Source organism: Gossypium hirsutum, chromosome A05 (genome assembly GCF_007990345.1).
Source record: "Gossypium hirsutum isolate 1008001.06 chromosome A05, Gossypium_hirsutum_v2.1, whole genome shotgun sequence".
Taxonomy (NCBI): domain Eukaryota; kingdom Viridiplantae; phylum Streptophyta; class Magnoliopsida; order Malvales; family Malvaceae; genus Gossypium; species Gossypium hirsutum.
In genome coordinates, this window is record NC_053428.1 from 414,139 (window position 1) to 436,262 (window position 22,124).

The 22,124-nt window shown below is 35.3% G+C and overlaps 3 protein-coding genes across 4 annotated transcripts; all 3 read right to left on the reverse strand.

Annotated features, from left to right (window-relative positions):
- Nucleotides 1–4,791: 4,791 nt before the first annotated feature.
- On the reverse strand, nucleotides 4,792–11,891 carry LOC107902853 (pentatricopeptide repeat-containing protein DOT4, chloroplastic). The gene is made up of 2 exons (XM_016828966.2): nucleotides 10,986–11,891; nucleotides 4,792–5,695 (listed from the first exon to the last, which is right to left on the reverse strand). Exons 1-2 carry the CDS (start codon nucleotides 11,852–11,854, stop codon nucleotides 4,792–4,794), a joined length of 1,773 nt encoding a protein of 590 aa, XP_016684455.1. The 5' UTR covers nucleotides 11,855–11,891.
- Nucleotides 11,892–13,200: 1,309 nt separating this feature from the next.
- On the reverse strand, nucleotides 13,201–13,860 carry LOC107902852 (uncharacterized). Its single transcript, XM_016828965.2, has 2 exons — nucleotides 13,857–13,860; nucleotides 13,201–13,802 (listed from the first exon to the last, which is right to left on the reverse strand). Exons 1-2 carry the CDS (start codon nucleotides 13,858–13,860, stop codon nucleotides 13,342–13,344), a joined length of 465 nt encoding a protein of 154 aa, XP_016684454.1. The 3' UTR covers nucleotides 13,201–13,341.
- Nucleotides 13,861–15,035: 1,175 nt separating this feature from the next.
- On the reverse strand, nucleotides 15,036–20,059 carry LOC107907363 (glycosyltransferase BC10). 2 transcript variants are annotated; one of them, XM_016834713.2, is made up of 12 exons: nucleotides 19,466–19,772; nucleotides 18,991–19,023; nucleotides 18,528–18,916; nucleotides 17,087–17,185; nucleotides 16,727–16,827; nucleotides 16,561–16,632; nucleotides 16,352–16,442; nucleotides 16,078–16,158; nucleotides 15,866–15,925; nucleotides 15,662–15,784; nucleotides 15,520–15,558; nucleotides 15,036–15,445 (listed from the first exon to the last, which is right to left on the reverse strand). In XM_016834713.2, exons 3-12 carry the CDS (start codon nucleotides 18,882–18,884, stop codon nucleotides 15,329–15,331), a joined length of 1,140 nt encoding a protein of 379 aa, XP_016690202.1. In that variant the 5' UTR covers nucleotides 18,885–18,916; nucleotides 18,991–19,023; nucleotides 19,466–19,772; the 3' UTR covers nucleotides 15,036–15,328. The 2 variants fall into 2 exon arrangements, with proteins under 2 accessions (XP_016690202.1, XP_016690201.1); XM_016834712.2 differs by having other exon boundaries at nucleotides 18,528–19,023; nucleotides 19,466–20,059.
- Between the last annotated feature and the right edge of the window lie 2,065 nt (nucleotides 20,060–22,124).

The window sequence follows — 22,124 nt, forward strand, 5'->3', positions numbered from 1 at the left end:
TGGTTTATTTATGTAATTTTATGATGAAATAGAATGAAATTAAAGCTTTAAATTGTTTATGAGATGATTTTATTAGGTAATTTCAATGGAAATTGATTTTTAGGATCTAATTGTGAAAATGTTTGGAATTAAAGTCTATTTCTGAAATTCTGTTTCCTAAAGGTTGTAAACTAGTTTAAGGTGATATAATAAAGTGTTAATTGAGAAAAATAAGCTCAATTGAGAGGCTAATTGAGTAGGGACGAAATTATCATTTATTAAAAGTTTAGGGGAAAATGGTAATAAATAGCTTGCATTAAAACAGTTTGGACAGCAGCAGTAGACTAACTTTGAAAAATCACCAAAAATTTTAGGAATCGAATTAGAAGATGAAAAAAATATGGAATTAAAGCTTATTGAGTCTAGTTTCTTATAGAAGAAATATTGCAAGCAATGGATTTGTAAATTTTGAGATATAATGAATTTTGTGAGACAAGGTCAGAATGAATTCGGGTTCCCCTGTTCTGACTTTGAAAAATCATAAAAAATTTAATAAAAATAATTAGGGACTTAAATTTATATTTATATAATCCTAAATGAGTCAGTTTTAATAGAAACAAACGAGAACATCATTTGAATCCTATATGAAGAGATAATTAATTTTTAGTGAAGAAGGGTCAGAACTGTTAGACAGCAGAACATGGGTGACTTTAAAGAATAAACTGTACTGATTGGCTAAACCAAAAATTCTGAAAATTTTATGGTAAGAAGATATGTGAGTCTAGTTTCAGGGAAAATTATCGGATCCTAATTTGGAGTTCTGTAGCTCAAGATAAAAAAATTTAGTGACTATGACTCAAGTAGACAGCTTTGAATGAACTATAAATAATAGTTGAATTATAGAGAATGTTGCATATGAACATGAAATGTATTAAATTGATAATTAAATTTATTTATTTAGATCTAGAAGATTCAAATACGAAGCTAGATCGAGGAAAGGAAAAAGTTCAGGATTAGTAGATTTTTGTACACGAACAAGTATCAAGGTAAGTTCGTGTAACTTGAATTATATTTTTAAATGCTTGAAATGTATGTTTTTGATATGAATATGATTTGAATGTTCACTATATGAAAATTGATGAAACATTAACATATTTGATAAAAAGGGAATGAAATCCCGGTTGAATGAAAGGAAAATTCGATGGATCTCTGAAAAGGAATTGACAGTAAAAAGGATCTAGCCCGGACGGGTGATCCTATCCTGATATAGTCCTCCCGAAGAATATGTGTAAAATGGATTTAGCCCGGACTGGTAATCCAAATTAGGGTCTGAATTTAGCCTGGACTGGTAATTCAAATCCAAACTCATTAGAGTAATTGTCGTTGCAGGGGATTTAGCCTAGACTGGTAATCCCGACAATACTCTATGAGTTTATATTGCAGGGGATTTAGCCTGGACTGGTAATCCCGCTGCAAGGTTGAGGTTCGCGGGAGTGTGCTCTCTGAAATGGAAATGTGCGCACATGAATATGAATTGACGGACCCGGAATTGTACACTAAAAGTGTACCTCTGAAAATCCATCGAAATTCCGAGTAATTCAACGGGATAAATATGGAAAAATAACAAGGGAATGGAAATCATGGTATTGATGAGCTCATCAATCATTATATATATTATTGATACATGGAAATTATTGTACTAACTTGAATGTTGAGTTTGTGCATGTTAGAGTAATAATATATTGAATGGATATATGTAATGTTTATTGTATTTTACTGAAAATATTAGGTAAGTATAATTCTTGTTACATGAGCTTACTAAGTACAAAGTGCTTACCCTGTTTCCTTTTCCTCTGTTTTGTAGTGTTAAGAGCTCGGAGGTCGGATTTGGTCGAAGACACATCACACTATCAACCTCAGGATTTCGGTATATAAAGAAACTTTATTTTGGGAATCAATGGCATGTATAAGCTGATAAAGTAAATGATTTTGTGAAATGAATATAAGGTTAGCCAATGGTATGGCTAACAAATCTTGGTTTTGGTATGTGATAAGGTTATCTTATAAAAAATGCATGAATCTATCTTGAAAATATGTTGAATTGGATTAGTTGATGTGGATTGGTCTCGATTTAATATTGCAAGGAAGGTTAGATATTTGTAAAAGGGATTATATTGAGTTTTTCAAAAAAAAATATTCGTAAACTCCGGTAATGCCTCGTACCCTATTCCGGCAATAAATACGGGTAGGGGGTATTACACGTATTCTCATATCCAATATTACAAGTAATGTCGAATGCTCAAACTTAACTAAACTAAAAATTTACCCTACATCACCTTAATTAACCATTACCTATTCTTCAAAACATCGAATACAAGGTAATTAACACCTATGCATATATATACCAAATTTGCTAGCACATATAGTCCTTGGCCGAATGTTATTAACTCAAGCCACAAACATAATTCCTTAAGACACATTCAAAGACCACATTCGGCACCTCCCTATAAACACATACTAACCTCAACTTTCAAGTTAAAAACAACTAACAACTCATCATAACCAACATTACTATCCATTTAAAAGACATTAAAGTATCTACTAAGAGTTTCAAGCTCCTTGGCCGAATTTCAAACCTCCAAAACCTAAATTCAAACCATGAAATAGGTAGAATTCAAACTAATCATCCCAACTATGCATAAATTTCCAAGAGTTTCATTGTACATACCTCATTCTAGCAATTTACTTAAGCCTAAATTTTAAACAAGAATTTTCTTCTTCTTCTCTTCTAGATACGGCAATGGAGGAGCAAAGATGAACCAACTTTGGTTTCTCCTCCCACTAACCATTATTCTATTATCTTTTATTCATAAATTCATTTAGTAAATAAAAATGCTAATAGAAAATATATAATATATATTAGACAATATCATGGCCGGCCACTATCAAAAAAATGGATAATTGACATGCAAGTCCACCTTTTTGATAACATGCATTAATAGACCATTTTAAAATTTACCTATCGCATTTTAAAAATGTCTCACATAAGTCCTATTTAATGAATTTCACATACTAATGACAAAATCAAAGCATGAAACTTTCACACATGCATTTACACATAAAATAAGCATAGAATATAACGGTTAATTATTTTTATGACTCGGTTTTGTGGTCCCGAAACCACTTTTCGACTAGGGTCAAATTAGGGCTGTCACAAATGTGGTCTTGTGTTTAAGTGATTTTCTCATAACATTGATAGAATGAATTCTGATTAATCTACACACAACTTGTATGTTAAACAGACTTTCACCCCTTATAAGTTTGAAAATTGGATAAGGGGAAGGATTTGACAAGTTATTACTAGATAGTTTGTATGAAGATGTTGCTGCTAGAAGGCAATTGCAACTAAAAAATGCAAGATATGGATATGGATATGGATATGGAAGTACGGATGTTCAACAAAACCCTTTCCACCAGTATCAACACAATGACCCATTCATAATGTCCAATGACATTGCACCCCCAACAAATGTACAAATGGCCTTATTTGCTCAACAACAACAAATGATGATGATGATGCCTTATCAATACCCTCAACAACAGAACATGCCCCTTCTAACCCATTTGGAGATCCATTTTTTAGTCTCCCACCAACTTCTACATCCTAACCAGGAAACCATACCCTACTTTAAATGCTTTTTTTTAATGTAATTTACTTGTATATTTGTTCTTTTTTCTTTTCTTTTTGAAAAAATGTATATTTTGTACTTGTAACTCTTTGATGTAGGAAATGTGTAAATTATTCGTTTGTTACAATATTAAACTTATGTTATGTTTTATACCTTCAACTACAATTTACACACTTTAAAAGTTTTATATTAACTCCATCGTTTATTATTATGGAGTAAGGTGAAAGGTACCAAATCCAAATTTCAAAACTTCTAATAATAGATAAATTCTAGACCTGTTATCAAATATTCCATCCTTATTCATGATCTTTGAAAATTATATTCACCCTTTTATAACATTTGTCTATTTTATTTTTATTATCCAAACTTGAAATACAATTTACTTTATCATTCATTCTACTTAAAATTTTTTTGTCTGATACTAACTCAGCATATTACAAAATATTTTTTAGAAAATTATTATAAAAATATTTATGTCTTTAAATTATAATTTTACCAATGAAACAAGCAGGTCTTTACATTTAATATAATATTGAAATAAAATGGATTTCTTTAACCGTTATCTAAACTTAATTATCAAAATTTTATAAATCAATAAAAGTGCTATAATTACAGAATAAGTTGAAATATCATTTTAAAAATTATGATTTAATGCTTTCAAAAATAGTTTTTTCATTGAATTTTTAAACTCTAAAGCATTAATATTAAGAGAAATATTTCATGTATCTCATATTTTTTATATATTTATTTTATTTTACTAAATATTAGCCCTTAATATTAATCGTTTTCTTCCATTTTGAGTTTTGATGGTGAAAACTATAGACTTTTGAAAAAAATTCAAATTCAAATATAAAGATTAAATGTTTAATTGGAATTTTCAAATAATATATATTTACTTAATTTACCTGTAAAAAATATAAATGTACATCTAAACAATAAAATATTTGTCTTGAGGATAGTTGAAGTACTTGGTCAGACAATACAAGTTCAACTACGTGACCTCTTCCCTACTTCAATAAAGTACATTTATTTTGAATTTGTAATATACGACTGAAAAGAAACAGGAAAAGAAGTAGCGGAAGATTAGTGAATGAGGGTTTGTAATTGGCGTAAAATCTTTCACTTATAGAAAAACAGAGTTCGTAAGATGAAAAGAAAGTCGAGCTAAAGTTGCGAGGGTGTCTAACATCTCATCAATCCTTGTGTGAGAAAAATCCCCAACCGTAAATTTTTCAAAATTACCCTTTACTTGAACCAAACTATACCCGGCTTCTTTCTTCAGTCCACTACTCTTCAACTTCTTTCTGGCCTCTGCTACACTACCCCATTTCTCATCTGAAGCATATAGGTTTGATAACAGAACGTAAGGTGATGTGCTCACTGCTTCACGTTTCATTAGCTCTTTAGCTATCCTTTCCTCCATCACTACATCTCCGTGCACTCTACATGCAGACAGCAGGCTCCCTAACACCACTGTATCTTCTCCATACGGATATTTCCTCATGTATGCTTCTGCCTCGTTTAATCTCCCTGCCCGTCCCAGCATATCGATCAGACACGAAACATGTTCTATTTCAGGAGCAATCCCATACCTTTCTTGCATAGAATCGAATACAACAAGGCCTTCATCCACCCTACCAGCATGATTGCATGCCGTCAAAATCCCTACAAATGTCACGGAATCTGGCTCTAGTCCGACCGCCCTTAGCTGCTCGAAAAGCTCCAGGGCTCTGCTCCCAAGCCCATGGTTTCCGAATGCAACAATGATGGTATTCCATGACACAAGATTGTGATGGGGCATACTGTTAAATACTTTATATGCATATGCAATGGAACCGCATTTTGCATACATGTTGGTGAGGGAATTACCAACTTCCACGTCTTGGTTCAGCCTTGTTCTTATCAGATGACCATGGATCTGCTTGCCGTAAAGTATTGAAGCAAGCGCAGCAGAGGCAGAAAGGGCATCAGCAAAAGTGAAATCATCTGGTCTCATGTGATATACATTAAGCATCTCTCCAAAAGCTCTTTATTGGATACCTACAATCTTTGACTTTTCAAAGATGAATAGTGGCAAAAAGTTGGCACCGAAAGGCACCGAAAGTAGAAAGTAAGATTGGTTGGCAAGTTGGGTTAAAATTTGGCATGGGATAATTGCAATTTTGGTCCCTAATTGTATAGGGACATTGCAAGTTGATCCTTAAACCTCAACTATAAATAGGCCTAACCATCTCTTACTTTCTTCATCCCATAATTGCCATTCTCTACTTAAGGCATTATTCTCTCTCTCTATTTGTAAATTTCACTTGTAATTTTTGGAGTGAAATATATTTGGTAGTGCCCGAGGACGTAGGCAAAATTTGCTGAACCTCGTTAAAATTCTGGTGTTCTTTATTATTTGTTTTGCATATTTTGTGAATGTGATTGTAGTGATTTATTGTGCTATTAAATTACGATAGAGGGATATTCTGGCTAGGAAAGACTTGGTATTTAAGTGATCTTCATGATCTACCTCTCTTTCCTGGGAATTGAACTTAGTGTGATTTTTCAGTACAATAATTTTACTCTTTCACACGCTTCCGCTCAACAATTGGTACCAGAGCCAGGTTCGTACTTGGGGAATACGACCGTTTACGGTACTATTCACGTATACGGCACTATTCACATATACGGTACTATTTACGCATACGATACTATTCACGTATACGGTACTGTTCACGTATACAGTAGTTGGGATTGAGGAGAAAAATGGCAGTAGCATCGTCATCAGCAAGGACTACTGTGACAAATGCAAAATTTGAAGTAGAAAAATTTGACGGTACTAATAATTTTGGTATGTGGCAGTGTGAGATCCTGGATGTCTTATGTCAGCAAGAGCTGGATATAGCCCTTGAAGAAAAACCTGACAAGATGGATGACAAGGAGTGGGCCAAGATCAATAGACAGGCGTGTGGTACAATCCGCCTATGTTTGGCCAAAGAGCAGAAGTACTCCGTCATGAGGGAGACATCAGCGAAGAAGCTGTGGGATACATTGGAAGAAAAGTTTCTAACGAAAAGTCTTGAAAATAGGCTTTATATGAAAAAGAAACTTTTTCGGTTCACGTATGCACCCGGTATGTCAATGAATGACCATGTGAACTCATTCAATAAAATTTTAGCAGACTTGCTAAATTTGGATGAGAAATTTGAAGATGAAGACAAGGCATTATTGTTGTTGAATTCCCTTCCTGATGAATATGATCATCTTACCACCACATTGCTTCATGGGAAGGACACGATCACATTTGATGCAGTCTGTAGTGCGTTGTATAGATCTGAGACTCGAAAGAAAGATAAAAGAGATCACAGAGATACAACTGCAGAAGTCTTAACAGTAAGAGGTCGTTCACACAGCAGCAAATCTGGTAGAAGGGGAAAGTCCAAAGGGAGACCCGCCAAAGATGAATGTGCCTTTTGCCGTGAAAAAGGGCATTGGAAAAAGAATTGTCCTAAGCTACAAAAGGGCAAGGCTATTTCTAATGCATGTGTAGCAGAGCATGATGAGGAGTCAGACTTTAGCTTGGTTGGCATGGCAATGGCATGTCAAACGGATGAGTGGATTTTGGATTCAGGATGTACTTACCATATGTGTCCTAATAAGGACTGGTTTTCTAGTCTTAAAGAGCTAGAAGGTGGAATTGTTCTTATGGGCAATGATAGTGCTTGTAAGACAATGGGAGTGGGTACAGTCCAATTGAAGAATCACGACGGCTCAATCCAAGTCTTGACAGATGTTCGCTACGTACCTAGCCTGAAGAAAAATCTCATATCATTAGGTGCCCTAGAATTTAAAGGGCTCACAATCACTTTGAGAGATGGATTACTAAAGGTAGTAGCTGGGGTATTGACGGTGATGAAAGGCACTAGAAGAAATAACTTGTACTATTTAAATGGAAGTACAGTTATTGGATCAACATCAACAGCTTCTGCGAAAGATGCAGATTCAGAGGCTACCAGGTTATGGCATAGGCGATTGGGACATGCTGGTGAAAAAACTTTGCAGACTTTGGCGAAGCAAGGCTTGTTGAAAGGTGCAAATTCTTGCAAATTGGAATTCTGTGAACATTGTGTTCTGGGCAAGAAGACGAGGGTAAAATTTGGTTCAGCAATTCACAATACGAAAGGAATTCTGGACTATGTTCACAGTGATGTGTGGGGACCTACCAAAGTGGCTTCTTTGGGAGGTATGCACTATTTTGTCACTTTTCTTGATGATTATTCAAGAAAAGTATGGGTGTATCTAATGAAAAGAAAAAATGAAGTTTTGGATGCATTTCTGAAGTGGAAGAAGATGGTGGAGACTCAGACAGGTCGAAAGGTCAAACGACTTCGATCAGATAATGGTACTGAGTACAAAAATGATCCATTTCTACAAGTATGTCAAGATGAGGGCATTGTGCGACACTTCACTGTTCGAGATACACCACAGCAGAATGGGGTGGCAGAACGCATGAATCGGACTATACTAGAGAAAGTTCGATGTATGTTGTCCAATGCTGGATTGGGCAATGAATTTTGGGCTGAGGCAGTTACATATGCGTGCCATCTAATTAACCGATTGCCATCAGCTGCAATAAATGGAAAAACTCCTATGGAGATGTGGACTGGTAAACCTGCTACTGATTATGATTCTTTACATGTTTTTGGTTCCACTGCATATTATCATGTAAAAGAATCTAAGTTAGACCCAAGAGCAAAGAAAGCATTATTCATGGGTATAACTGGTGGTGTAAAAGGATACCGTCTCTGGTGTCCTGATACAAGGAAGATTATTTTCAGTAGAGATGTAACTTTTGATGAATCAACCATGATGAAGAACGAGGATTCACAAAAGGATGACAAAACCAGTAGTACTTTGCAGCAGGTGGAGTTTGAAAAGGTTAATGATGATCTAGCTAATATTGAAAGAACAAATGATGAAGAAGTTTCGACCCAAGAACTTCTACAGCAACAAGATTCAATTGCATATAGGAGGCCAAGAAGAGAGATTCATAAGCCTGCTCGCTTTGATGATATGGTGGCCTATGCACTTCCAATTGCAGATGATGATGTTCCTTCCACTTACACAGAAGCAATAAGTAACTCTGATGGTGTAAAGTGGAAGCAAGCTATGAATGAAGAAATGCAGTCTCTTCATAAAAATAGGACTTGGGAGTTGGTGAGACTGCCCAAGGGAAAGAAGGCAATTGGATGCAAATGGGTATATGCAAAGAAGGAAGGATTTCCTGGTAAAAATAAAATTCGATACAAGGCTAGATTGGTAGCAAAGGGTTACGCTCAGAAAGAAGGAATAGACTACAATGAAGTGTTTTCTCCAGTTGTGAAGCATTCGTCTATTCGAATTTTGCTAGCCTTGGTTACGCAATACGATCTTGAACTAGTTCAGCTTGATGTGAAGACAACATTTTTACACGGTGACTTGGAAGAGGAAATCTATATGACTCAGCCTGATGGATTCAATGTTGCTGATAAAGAAAATTGGGTTTGCAAACTGACAAAGTCGCTTTATGGATTGAAACAATCTCCGAGGCAGTGGTACAAGCGATTTGATCAGTTCATGAAAGGGCAAAGGTACACAAGAAGTAAATTTGATCATTGCGTATATTTTCAGAAGCTACAAGAAGGAACTTTCATATACTTGCTCTTATATGTTGATGATATGCTGATAGCATCTAAGAGCAAAGTTGAGATTGAGAGATTGAAGACTCAACTCAATCTCGAGTTTGAGATGAAAGATCTAGGTGAAGCTAAGAAGATTCTTGGCATGGAAATATGTAGAGATAGAGCTCATGCCAGAGTTAGCTTGTCTCAGAAGCAGTATTTGAAGAAAGTACTACAGCAGTTTGGCATGAACGAGCAGACCAAACCTGTAAGTACCCCGTTGGCTTCTCATTTCAAGCTTTCTGCACAACTATCTCCTTCGACGAATACGGAACGAGAATACATGTTGCAAGTTCTGTATTCTAATGCAGTGGGTAGCTTGATGTATGCAATGGTGTGTACAAGACCCGACATTTCACAGGCAGTTAGTATAGTGAGCAGGTATATGCATAATCCTGGAAAAGGACATTGGCAAGCTGTGAAATGGATTCTACGGTATATTCAGAAGACCGTAGATATTGGATTACTGTTCAAGCAGGATAATACACTTGGTAAAGGTGTTATTGGGTACGTTGATTCTGACTATGCCGGTGATTTGGACAAGCGAAGATCAACCACCGGTTATGTGTTTACACTTGCTGGAGGACCAATAAGTTGGAAGTCTACACTACAGTCTACAGTTGCATTGTCAACCACAGAAGCCGAATACATGGCTGTAACAGAGGCTGTAAAGGAGGCTATTTGGTTACAAGGTATGGCTAAAACCTTGGGGTTGGTTCAGGAGCATATTAACGTGTATTGTGATAGTCAAAGTGCTATTCATTTAGCAAAGAATCAAGTCTATCATGCACGTACAAAACATATCGACGTACGATTCCATTTTGTGCGGGAAATTATTGAAGAGGGGAAAATTTGTCTTCAGAAGATCAAGACTGCAGATAATCCCGCAGATATGATGACCAAGGTGGTAACAACAACCAAGTTCGAACATTGTTTGAACTTGATCAATATCCTGCAAGTTTAACAGTTGAAGAAGGCACTATCAAGTATTGTTGTCAAAGGCAGAAAGAATTGTGTGAATATAAGATTATCCTAATCAAATCTTCAAGGTGGAGATTATTGGATACCTACAATCTTTGACTTTTCAAAGATGAATAGTGGCAGAAAGTTGGCACCGAAAGGCACCGAAAGTAGAAAGTAAGATTGGTTGGCAAGTTGGGTTAAAAGTTGGCATGGGATAATTGCAATTTTGGTCCCTAATTGTATAGGGACATTGCAAATTGATCCTTAAACCTCAACTATAAATAGGCCTAACCATCTCTTACTTTCTTCATCCCATAATTGCCATTCTCTACTTAAGGCATTATTCTCTCTCTCTATTTGTAAATTTCACTTGTAATTTTTGGAGTGAAATATATTTGGTAGTGCCCGAGGACGTAGGCAAAATTTGCTGAACCTCGTTAAAATTCTGGTGTTCTTTATTATTTGTTTTGCATATTTTGTGAATGTGATTGTAGTGATTTATTGTGCTATTAAATTACGATAGAGGGATATTCTGGCTAGGAAAGACTTGGTATTTAAGTGATCTTCATGATCTACCTCTCTTTCCTGGGAATTGAACTTAGTGTGATTTTTCAGTACAATAATTTTACTCTTTCACACGCTTCCGCGCAACACTCTTAAACTTTTTTCATGATCTTCACAGTGAGAATAAGCAGCTATGAAAGTGTTCCAGGAAATGCCATCCTTTTCCTGGACTAATTCGAAGACCTTCTCTACCTCTTTCATCAAACTAAAATTTGAGTACATTGTCATTATCACATTACCTATGCAGGCGGTGGAGTCCAGCGCAAGTTTGATTGTCTGGCAATGCAACACCATTCCGCTGTGTAAAGCATTTGAGTCGGCACAACTCCTGAGCAATCCAGTAAAAGTAAAACGATCTGGCGCAAGGCCTTGTTGACGCATATGTTTAAAAACTTCAAAACCCTTTTCTGGTTGTTGGTTTTCTATGAATCCCGTAATTATAGCATTGTAAGATACAACATTTGGTTGTAAAGCACCGGAATAGACTGACAATGCATCCTTAGAATGACCACATTTCATGTACATTGAGATAAGGGCGTTAGAAACAAATGATACTGATGCGTATCCACCCTTGATTGATTGAGCATGAATTTGCCGTCCTTCACTTAACAACATGAGATTGGAGCAAGCACTAATGGCACTGGAAAATATGTACTCGTTGGGTGCAAGACGCATTTGGGAAAACAAATCAAGTGCTAATAAAGGCTCCCCAGCCTGTTCATAACCAGAGACCATGGCGGACCAAGAAACAAGGTTTTTTTCAGACATTTCATCAAATACCTGACGAGCAAAGTTAATCCTGCCACACTTTGCATACATGTTAAGGACATGGTTGGAGACAATGACATTGGCTTGTATACCAGTCTTCAAAACAGAAGCATGAAGAGAAAGACCAGAACGAAATGATTTGGTTTTGGAGCAGTGGTGCAAGAGTGAGCCAATAGTTTCAGGAACCATTTGATGTAGGCATGTAACATGAGGTTCCAAGAAGGAAATGGGACCTTGTTATGCAATCCAAGTTTTTAAAAGGCAAGTGGATAATAGGTAAGTGTGCCAAAGCATAACAAGAATGGCTCAAGTTTTTTAGAATCTTATACCAACAAAACCCTGAAACTCTCATTATCAAGTTTTATCAAACTTCAAAGTGCCCCAAAAAGGTGTGCTTAATTTGCAACCTAGTTAATGAAGCAGAACCCGTAGTATTGGATGACTAAGTTTGTGTTTCCAAGTGAGTGGAAAGTAAATAAATGTTAGGTCGTGTAGCATCCTGGGTATTTTGTATTAAAATTAAGATAAAGTAAACCAACAATCACTCAAACTTTAATTAAAATAATAAAACAATCATTAAATTTTAAAAAATTATAACTCAGTCATTAAATTTTACGGAAATAACAAAACAATTACTAATAACACTAAACTTTGAAAAGTATGCTGATATAAATAGCCACGCAGGGAACCCAATATAAGAACCTTAGTTGCATGAAGAAAAAGAAGATAAAATGGAGATGCCACTGTTGATTTAAGTTTTCTCTTTCATATTCTTTTCTTTGACATCCAAACAATGGAGAGTTTAGCCCTCCACTACTCTTTCACCACCGCCGCCATCACCACCACTCCTTTCTCACTTAATCCCGGCGTTTTCATCCATTTCCGCTCTAAACCCATATCCGAATCGTCCCTGACGTACATTTTCCCGCCATCTTCTTCATTCCCCGCCCTCCGATCCCCTCTCAATTCTCTATTGTTTTCCTTTCTTCCCAAATGAAGAAACCCTTATACTTTTTCTTCCCTGTGCCACTTCTCAAAAAGGCAAAGATCCACCACCTCAAACGACACCTTTTCTTCTTCCGCCGCCGCAAGGAGCTAAACTCCTTCCTTTCTTCATCTCAATTTCAATAGGCAGTAACAATAGGGGAAGAAGAATAAGAACAGTGAGAGAGCAAGAATTTGAGACAATCCTTTAGTGCTTCAATGAAAACATAAGCAAAAGATGAAAGATGACACTTGCTGTCGTGGATGATGTTTTCAACTGCTTGAAAAGCTCTTCTAGAACCCTTTTCTAAATTTCAATAATTTTAGCCACTGTTTTGTTATTTTTATAAAATTTAGTGACTGAATTGTAATTTTTTAAAATTTAACAACTATTTTATTATTTTAATCAAAATTGAGTGCTTTACCCTAAAATTAATTTCCTATACAAAATTGAACGCGAAACTAGAAAGAGAGATTAAAGATTTCCCCTAGTTTGGCTTTCATTTGTGTCCTCCATATGAATTCGCGTGTATTGGAGTTTGGAATGGTCATTTCTTGCTCAATCCATTCAAGCTCGTAAAAACATCATCAAATACATGATATTAAAATATTCTATCTATGACTATCTACTTCTGGCTAAACAGACACCAAGGTCAAACACTAAAATGTTTTAACAATTGCAATGATTATAACTAAACATTTTGGACTAGGTTTCCTTCCTGCAAATCCGATTCGCTTCGGCGATTAAATGATTTTTCTCTGATGGTGTCCAAGACAGGTTTCCAAGGACGCATGCGGGACAACCTTTGTGCCCGACAAGACACAAGCCCTGAATCAGGCGAGGGCCAGAGCGGGGTGGAGGCAGGCTGAGTGGAGGAGTTGGGCTTGGTGGACTTGGCTTTGGCGGTGAGCTTTCTGCCAATAGATGCCAAAGACACATGAGACACATCAGACTGCAGAGTGGAGTAAGGTAGAAGAAAATAAATATGGCCAGCTTGAAGAATAGTATCAGGTTGAAGACCCAACTGGGAGCAGTCGGAAAGGAGTTGAGCTGGAGTGCAAAGGAACTGCTTTGGTGGGCGATCGGTGCCAGTGACTTCACTCACCGAAACAGGGTGGTCAAAATCTTGTACCAACCCATTCAGGTGAACCACTCAGATCATATTCTTCACTCCACATGATGATGATCTACAAGACAAACTACAACCCATTTGATATCGATCTCTCTTGCCTTTGCCTTTTGCCTAATCTTGTAGAAACTAAAAAGGAAGAAAGTCTAATCTACCAATTGAGTAAGACGCTGTGCAACTACTCGGGCTTTTTATATACCAAACTATCCTCCTAATTTCAAAGTTATTACTGTTTTGGATAGTAACAAGTGGAAATTTCGGAATCAAAATCCTTTTTCTGTTTTTCGTCTTACATACAAGGAAACTCGTTAGTATTACTCAGATTTTGATTGGTTGAACAAGTGGGAGTAATGGGCGTGGGGTTCGGGTAATTAAATTTAAAGTTGAGATGGACTCGGTCAAGATTCCAAACACTTGATAGGAACAGACTTCGTCCAGTCCAAACCCCCTAATTCAAGTTACCCCAACCATAGCTCACGTCAACTTTCCTTTGCAAGTCTGGTCCCTTTGTTAATGTTTAACCAAACATTGCTTTTACTTTTTCTTTTATTATTTCACACACAAATTTAGATTTTTTTTCCTCTTCTTTTTTCATGAGAAGAATATTTCTAACTCAAAGTTAAACTTTGTCATTGAAATTCAAAATTAATTCAGGTCAAATTGGAAGCATTAACAAATGCATTGCACAAACTCGAATTCATTTCCTATCCTGATAGAAATGAAGCCACTTTCACCTTAAACAACATAATCAAATTCTACTATTAATTTTTATATGTAAATTGCCTCTCTCTTCTTTAATTCCATCATTATGTAAACATAGCAAGCTAACATGCATTACACACCTAACAATTTAATCTCAGCTCGATTGACATAATATTATTATCAGTGTAAAAAAATATAATTTCAAACCTCGTAAAATGCCTTTAAGGGTAAGGAAGGGGATAAGGGCAAAGCTAGAAAAAATTTTTAAGAGTGGATAAAATTTTAATTTTTTATAGTTTATATTTTTACAATTTGTAAAAGATTTAAGTCGAATTTTTATAACTTTAAGAGAGCCAAAGTACAATTTTACCTTTACTAATTTAAAATTTAAAAAAAAATTAAGAGCCTAAAAAGTAATTTTACATTTTAGAAGAGCCAGAACCCATGCCAGCCCCTCTAGCTTCGACCCTGGAAGAGGTTAGGGTTAATTTTAAGCATTGTATAAAAAAAAGTTATCATGGATTGAAATTTCAATATTCAAGAAGTGCAAAAGATAAAAAAACGACCAAATTACAATAAAGACTCAATCTGATACTTACATATGGTACGAGGGTTAATGGTAAAATTTGACCTTTTCATATATCTAACCAAAGTTACCTATAAGAACTTATAAAGAAAATAACAATGTTACAATAATTATTAGAAAAAGGGTGCAAGCAGCAGCTTTGTTTTTGAACTTCAAAATTATTATATCCCCAACAATTCTCTCTAAATCGGAAAAAATCTACATGCAAATGACGTAAACCCAGCAAGTTGTTATTGTCACATCCAAACAAAAAATTTATATTCAAAAATTGAGAAGCTTCATCAGTTTATGTAGGGTTTCTGGATAGAATTTCCTAGCAAAAAGGTAGCATGGTCGTCGGACACCGTTCCATAGGCAGGCCTGTACTTGCTCTTCTCTCTATGAATCCACAACCAGAATTAATTTCAGAATCTAGTAATCTTTACCTATTCAGAAGCGTTTAAAATGCATACCTTTTCATCACTTGTTACATGCACACTCAACTCAATTGACTGCAAAATTATGATATAAAATTTGTCAAGTTCATTGCTACTATTACACTTTATCCATGTATGAGGATCAAGTGGTTGAAAATAAAGAGATAAGCAGTCTTACCGTAATATTCTTCAGTAGCTCGTATGTAACATCCCGAGCCCTATAGGATTTAGGGTGCCACTGTCTATCAGACCAGTCAACATGTGTTACTGACCAGTTTGCAATACCACCAGGATCTATAATCTGTCGGCACAGATATTAAATACCTCATTAGGATAAGCACAAGTGAAAAATAAGAAATATGATTCGGACCGTGATTCTTACATGGAAAAAAGTTGGCAAGTAATGTTCATCAGCAATGCAATTTTTGCCATCAAAACCACGCTGTAATAATCAAGAACATGAATTACAATTTACAACTAGTGAGTGGCATGAATCATAGACATATTCATAGAGTGTCAATTCTCTAATCCATGAATCAAAGAGACTTCTCTTTGATTCAAACCAGTGCAACTACATTTTAAGATCAAATTCACCTTGCAGTAATCGCGGAACCTTGAGTAGTAAAGACTGTCGGCCATAACTATCAGAGCATGCTGCCGCCTAATTGAGAACCACTGCACAATTCACTCATTAAATTTGTCACAACAAGACATTTTCATAACAAAAGACTTTCTTTTCTACTACAGGTAACATATAATAAGCAGAGTTAACTGTGGTAAAGTTCATCTCCACATCTGAGCTACAGATTTCCATTTAGATTGATCTATAGTATTGCATATTCAACTAAATAAATCGATTCAGACATACCTGCGCACCCTTTCTGAAGTCTTTCTTTTCTACTACAGGTAACATGTGCTTTGAGTACCTACCATTTCCATGTGGTCCAGGATCAAAAAAGCTGGCAAAAAAGCCAAGGTGGAGGTGATGAACAAGTCAAACAAGGGCAAATGGTGCAAGAACTCCATCACATGTTCATGTAGATGAAAATGTGTGCAATACTCTGAAGATTTCCTTACCAGTCAACGAAACTCATATTAGCATGCATCAGATAGTCATAGACATAGTCAAAACTATGCAAGGGAATGCAACTGCAATGTCAAAATCCATGCTTCAGATTTTGATAACAGCTTAAGTCAAAAGCAAAAAAATCCTTGGGGGATAAGCGAGACAAAGTATATTTACCTTTCAGAAAGTAACACAAACTGTTGGTTATCTGGATCTTTTAGAGCATGTGCCAATAACCTTCTCTCTGCATCAACCATAGAAATTTTCCCCCACCCAACCTACAAATTCAGTAAATCCAAGAATTACTACTTCACCAAATTGTGAAATACAGAAAATACTAATAAATATGATTAGCAGCTCATTAAATGACACAAGATGTTTCATGTCAATAATTGCAGTAGTCAAATGACACGGTAAGTGCTAAGATCACATCTTTTCATTGTACTTTATATTCCAAGTGATTTTCCAAAATGCAAATAATGTTGGACAATAAATTATGACAGACCTCGTAAAGCAGAAACATGGAGAGAGACAGACCTTATCACTGTGAATTTCTTGGTTAAGAAAGTAACGGCTCACATGAACTGGTTGTTCTTTTGATGCGTGAACATAAACAGAAAACTTCCCCTCATGTCCCTGCCAGGAAAAAACAAGCGAACTATTGATAAAGATACAACGGAAATAACAACTTAAAAAAGTAACTCAAAACCACAAATATAAGCTGCCCTAAACAGCAAACCTGCCTTTTTCTGTTTCCACCTTAGCATTTCTATCCAATCATAATATGCCAGATTGATATCACTAAAACCTTCACCACACGCATTAAATCATATTAACATCCACAATCAACAAAGGAAATTCTTTTCACTACAATGAAATACCTATGACTTATTTATATTAGATAATGCCTTGACATTTAATCTGATTTAAACCAGTCATCCAGCCTTCCCTTTCTATTGACATGTAGCATAAAATAGCTTCAGTCCCTCGTCGAACTCGACCACTTCAGTTTTTCTACTTCTAAATCTAATTCATGACCTGAAATGATTCTTAATTCCCATCTTGAGGTTATAAATCACAAATATTGACACCTTCAGATGATGATCTTAAATATACAGATCACACATGCAAATGTCATTCTGATGCAGCATAAAAACACCTACAGAAAATGTTTCTGAAAATACCCTGGAAAATATTATGAAAAACCCTTATCAATTTCCACATAGGGTCCAGTCATATGATGGTTCGTATCTGTCCTACTATCTACGGCATCAATCTTTGAGAAACCTCCAGTAGTTAATATCATTACTGGCGCTAACCAAGAAATTTCCAGTCAAAAAGAAAGGAAGAAAAGATCCTAAAGAATCCAAACTATATAGTTATCGTAAGTAAGCTGCTCCAAGACACAACAATCTTCTCCTCCAATTAATGGTACAGATAAATGGTAGCTTTATAACCCAGAGTTCTTGTTTCACCACCTAACATTATGGTCCAGGTCCTAAATCTCTACTAGGTTTTCCTAGCTGCCACAAATGAGATGTTATGGCTACGTATGTATAATATTTCTCCTATAAGGCCTCGCCCTTCATCCAAAGTTTCTCAACTAAAAAAATTTGCCAATTTTGTATAAATACCAAAATCTATGCATTAATGAATAAACAAATACAAATTACTTCGGGAGAAAGAAGAAAAAACTGATCCTAAATAGGCAGGGTACTTGAGACCTGCTCACAAAAAGTGTTATTTCTTCCTTAGCAAACATCCTTTACATGGTAGATTTTGCATGCTATCCATCCAAACCTTTTATACAAGACCAGACCTTGAATGAATTTCTTCCCAATACATCAGTTCATGAAAGGGGAGTTCAAGGATAATAACCATGACACTAAATGGGATAATAAAATATATACGAAGTACATGAAGAGTTTAGATTTTAGAGAAGAAAAACAAACTAGCAGCCGAAAAGGAAATAACTTACACAGAAGAACCTATCCCAAAGCTTCTCGAAAGGCAGTGAACTTGGAGTTAAGAACATGAATGCAATTTTAGAATATTTAGGCTGGATGCGAGGTATATGCAAAATATCCCTAAAAACCACCTTAGATGCAAACTCCTCATCGGTTAGTTCCCTTGCAGGAGAAGGTAGAGGCCGATCAGTAACGGCCTTGCAACCTTTAGAAGAAAATACGTAGCAAGCAGCATCGCCATGTGGTGGATAGATATAAGAACAAGCTAGAAAAAGGCAGACTAACGAAACCAAGAAAATAATCCATACGGGCCTCTTCAAAGCAGGGCGGTGGCTAGACCCTGGCAACATCTGCATATCACCACCCATGCTGCCTGGTCGCCACAGAGAGCTTCCTTTATCTAGTACAAACACCAAAGCTTTATATTCATGTGATTCTCTCTCAAAAAAAGAGAGTAAGCAAACAGCAACCAACCAGAGATTCTTTAATTGATCAATGGACTGTGATCTGAGAAAGCAAACCACACGTTAAAGCGTCAGTATTTGTGACAATATCAAGTCCATGAGATCAAAATCAAAACTTGGGTCGTAAGTGGCGACTTGAATACCCAATGAAACAAACCCCATCAAATCCTTAACCTTAAAACTTGGGAAATGGAATTATAACTTTTTTTTAATAAGAAACTCCAAAATTTATCTTCCGTTTTACTTGGGAAATGAGTAAGGAATGCAAAACAGATATATGGCGTAAATAGACCAAACACAGCATCTTTCAACAATTTCCAACAAAAATCAGGAGAAAAGCCAATACAAACCACTGACCTCGTTGGTCCAACCTACCGCTCACAGTACTCTCACCCCAAAAAGTGATAAAATATGAAACTAAATCATTTCCTTAAAAGAAACACACAAAATGAAGCAGCAACTGAAAGAATGAGAGAAGCAAGTACCTGAAGAATGGAGCTGATTGAAGAAATTGAAAGAGATCTTAAAACTCGCTAATTCCAAAGACGTTAAGATCTAGGGTAGACAGAACATGAAACAAGAAAAAAGAGAAAGGAAGGATTTTGTGCTGGTGTGTGAGCATATAAGATTAGGCTCTGTAAAACGGGTTTTTTTTTTGGGGGGGTTTCTTTGGAAGATTCGATTTTGTGCTTGTGTCTGGGTTCTTCCTTTGATTTTGTACTAGCTATATTATTTTTTACTTTATGAGTTTTGTAGTGTTGTTAGTGAGAGGAGAGGAAGAACAGGGTCGAAGAAGAAGCTTCCGGGGACTAAATGACTGCCAACTCACCAGTGGCGAAGGGGGGCAAGTGGCCCTGGCACCCCTAAATTGGAAAATTTATGTTTAGGCCCTTGAATTTTTCTTAAAATTTTAAATTAATAAAGGTAAAACTATATTTTAGCCCTCCTAAAATTATAAAAATTCTATTTAATTCTTTAAAAATTATAAATATATAGACTATAAAAAATTAAAATTTCATTCGGCCTCTCCTAAAAATTTGTTCTAGCTTCGCCCCTGCAACTCACCCATCATAAGCAAGATTGTAGGTATAATCCGAATCCAGGACGTGAGTTTTTAAGGTGAAGGTGAGTGGCGCTAGTTGTGTTTTTTTTTCTTTTTTGATGTGTGTATCGAAGTTTAAAGCTGCTTACTTTTTGGCTTTTGGCTTTTAGGATTAACTGTCAATGCATTGCCGCTTTACAAGCGCGTGTAGTTTCCCGCCAACTCAACCAATAATGCAATCCCTCACAAATACACACTAATTCTTTCTATTCTTACCAAAAATTATCTTTCCTATTTTATAAATAATAAACTTTTTTTTATTTGTTTTTGAAGGTACTTCATTAGTATGTTCTATGATTTTCATGTGCACACATACATTCTATCATAAAATATTTTCATCTTATGAGTCATATAAAAGTAAAAAATAGCTAATTCTTGAATCATATCTCATTTGTAATTTTTCCTTTTCTATTTACAGCCACTTTTCTAATCTCATATTCCACTAAAATCTTTCATAATTCAATTTTGAAAAGAAAATTAAAATTAAAAAAGTATTTTAGGAAAGAAAAAAGGAAATCAAACATCCTTACAAAAACAATGATTTTCATAAAGAATTGAAAAACAAGAGGAAGACCTTTGCAGTCAATGAAATGTTGCAACATAAAGAGATTAGAATTAAATGCTTTCGTGGTTAATTAACCTAATTATAATTTACTTTATTCAATCTGGTAAGTAATAATTAGTTGGCCCTCATTCATTCAGGCTCTGCTCATTTTGTTTGCGGCCCACAAAGAAATTAGGAATTCATCAATTAACTACAATCCCTAGGCATTTCAAAGTCCCAATAACTTCATTTTGTAGCCAGAAAATGAAAATTCCCAACACAACACAGAGCCATAAATATTTGTTGGTATACATGAAAAAGTGTTTCTTTTGTTTATCCAACTTAAAAACAATAACAATATACAAGAGAATAACAAAAATAATTAAATTTTATAAATTAATTAGGAGAAAAATAATTAATAAATGTAAAAATAAATGATAAGACGTTCGACATAAAATAAGAGAGAGCAAAGGTGAATCAAGAATAACTTGCCGAAAGATTAAATGAAAGCCGGCTAATCACCTATTACGTTGACGTAAATCCGGCAAGTCATTCTCGACTCAAACCCCCACTCTCTCTCTTTCCATGCAACAATGTCCTTCATTGACGCTGCATGCCTATGCCTTCCACCATTGCTAATATCACCTATTTATAGATAGGGATGGTTGACTATATAACATTATGCCACACGAACCTCTCATTTTACTACCTTTTCAAGCATTAATTTTGTACTCCCTTCCTTATCTGTTTACTCCAACTTTGCTCATTTCTTCCTCACATTTCCTCTTTTCCTTTTTCATGTCATCCATTTAAATATAAAAAATACGGCAAAAAGGTAAAAGATTTCTCATGAGCTTTTTTATTAGTTAAACTAACTGTTAAGTTAATTATTTAATTTAGCATTTATTAAATCGGAAATGTTGCGACTTAAATTCAAAATATATTTTGTGTTTATTTATATTTATGTATTGCTGCAGCAATTCAAATGTATTTGTCCCTCAATTTAAAAATTATATAAAAATATGAATAAATCTATTTAATATATAATATAAAAGCAAAATGGTACTTAAGTGCCATCCACTGGGAAAAAATTGAGCATTGTGGGAATCGAACCATTTCAAATGGGAATTTCTTCCTTTCTTTTTCAATATATTCTCAACAAATCTCAAAATTCTCGCTTACTATAAACATTCTACTCTCTTTTTTTTCAATATTACTTGCATCAAAATGATGATTACTTTATTACACATTTGAATTATTCGATTAATATTTAAAACTTTAATTGAGATAGAAATAATGGGATAAAAGGAGGCAAAGTGTTTTTTAGTATCATGTTATATTAGTGCAGAAGCATTTACTACACTTTTTTTTTTTAAACTCGAAAGCAATATTTTCAACATAAGTCGTATCATTATATGTCGGATTCCTTGTTCTACAACAAGGTGGAGTGATTGCATTGCACCAACAAATAGAATAGTAAATATGGAGTTGTCAATTG

What these genes read in the sequence shown, in the direction of transcription:
- LOC107902853 (XM_016828966.2), bottom strand. Translation starts at nt 11,854, where the DNA reads ATGGTTCCTGAAACTATTGGCTCACTCTTGCACCACTGCTCCAAAACC. An exon ending in CATGAAAAAAGTTTAAGAGT is followed by an intron (nt 5,696 to 10,985) that starts GTTGCGCGGAAG and finishes TATCCAATAAAG; the next exon opens with AGCTTTTGGAGAGATGCTTA.
- LOC107907363 (XM_016834712.2), bottom strand. Translation starts at nt 18,884, where the DNA reads ATGGGTGGTGATATGCAGATGTTGCCAGGGTCTAGCCACCGCCCTGCT. An exon ending in TTTGGGATAGGTTCTTCTGT is followed by an intron (nt 17,186 to 18,527) that starts GTAAGTTATTTC and finishes TTTTCCTGGCAG; the next exon opens with GGACATGAGGGGAAGTTTTC. An exon ending in ACTTCAGAAAGGGTGCGCAG is followed by an intron (nt 16,159 to 16,351) that starts GTATGTCTGAAT and finishes TGAATTGTGCAG; the next exon opens with TGGTTCTCAATTAGGCGGCA.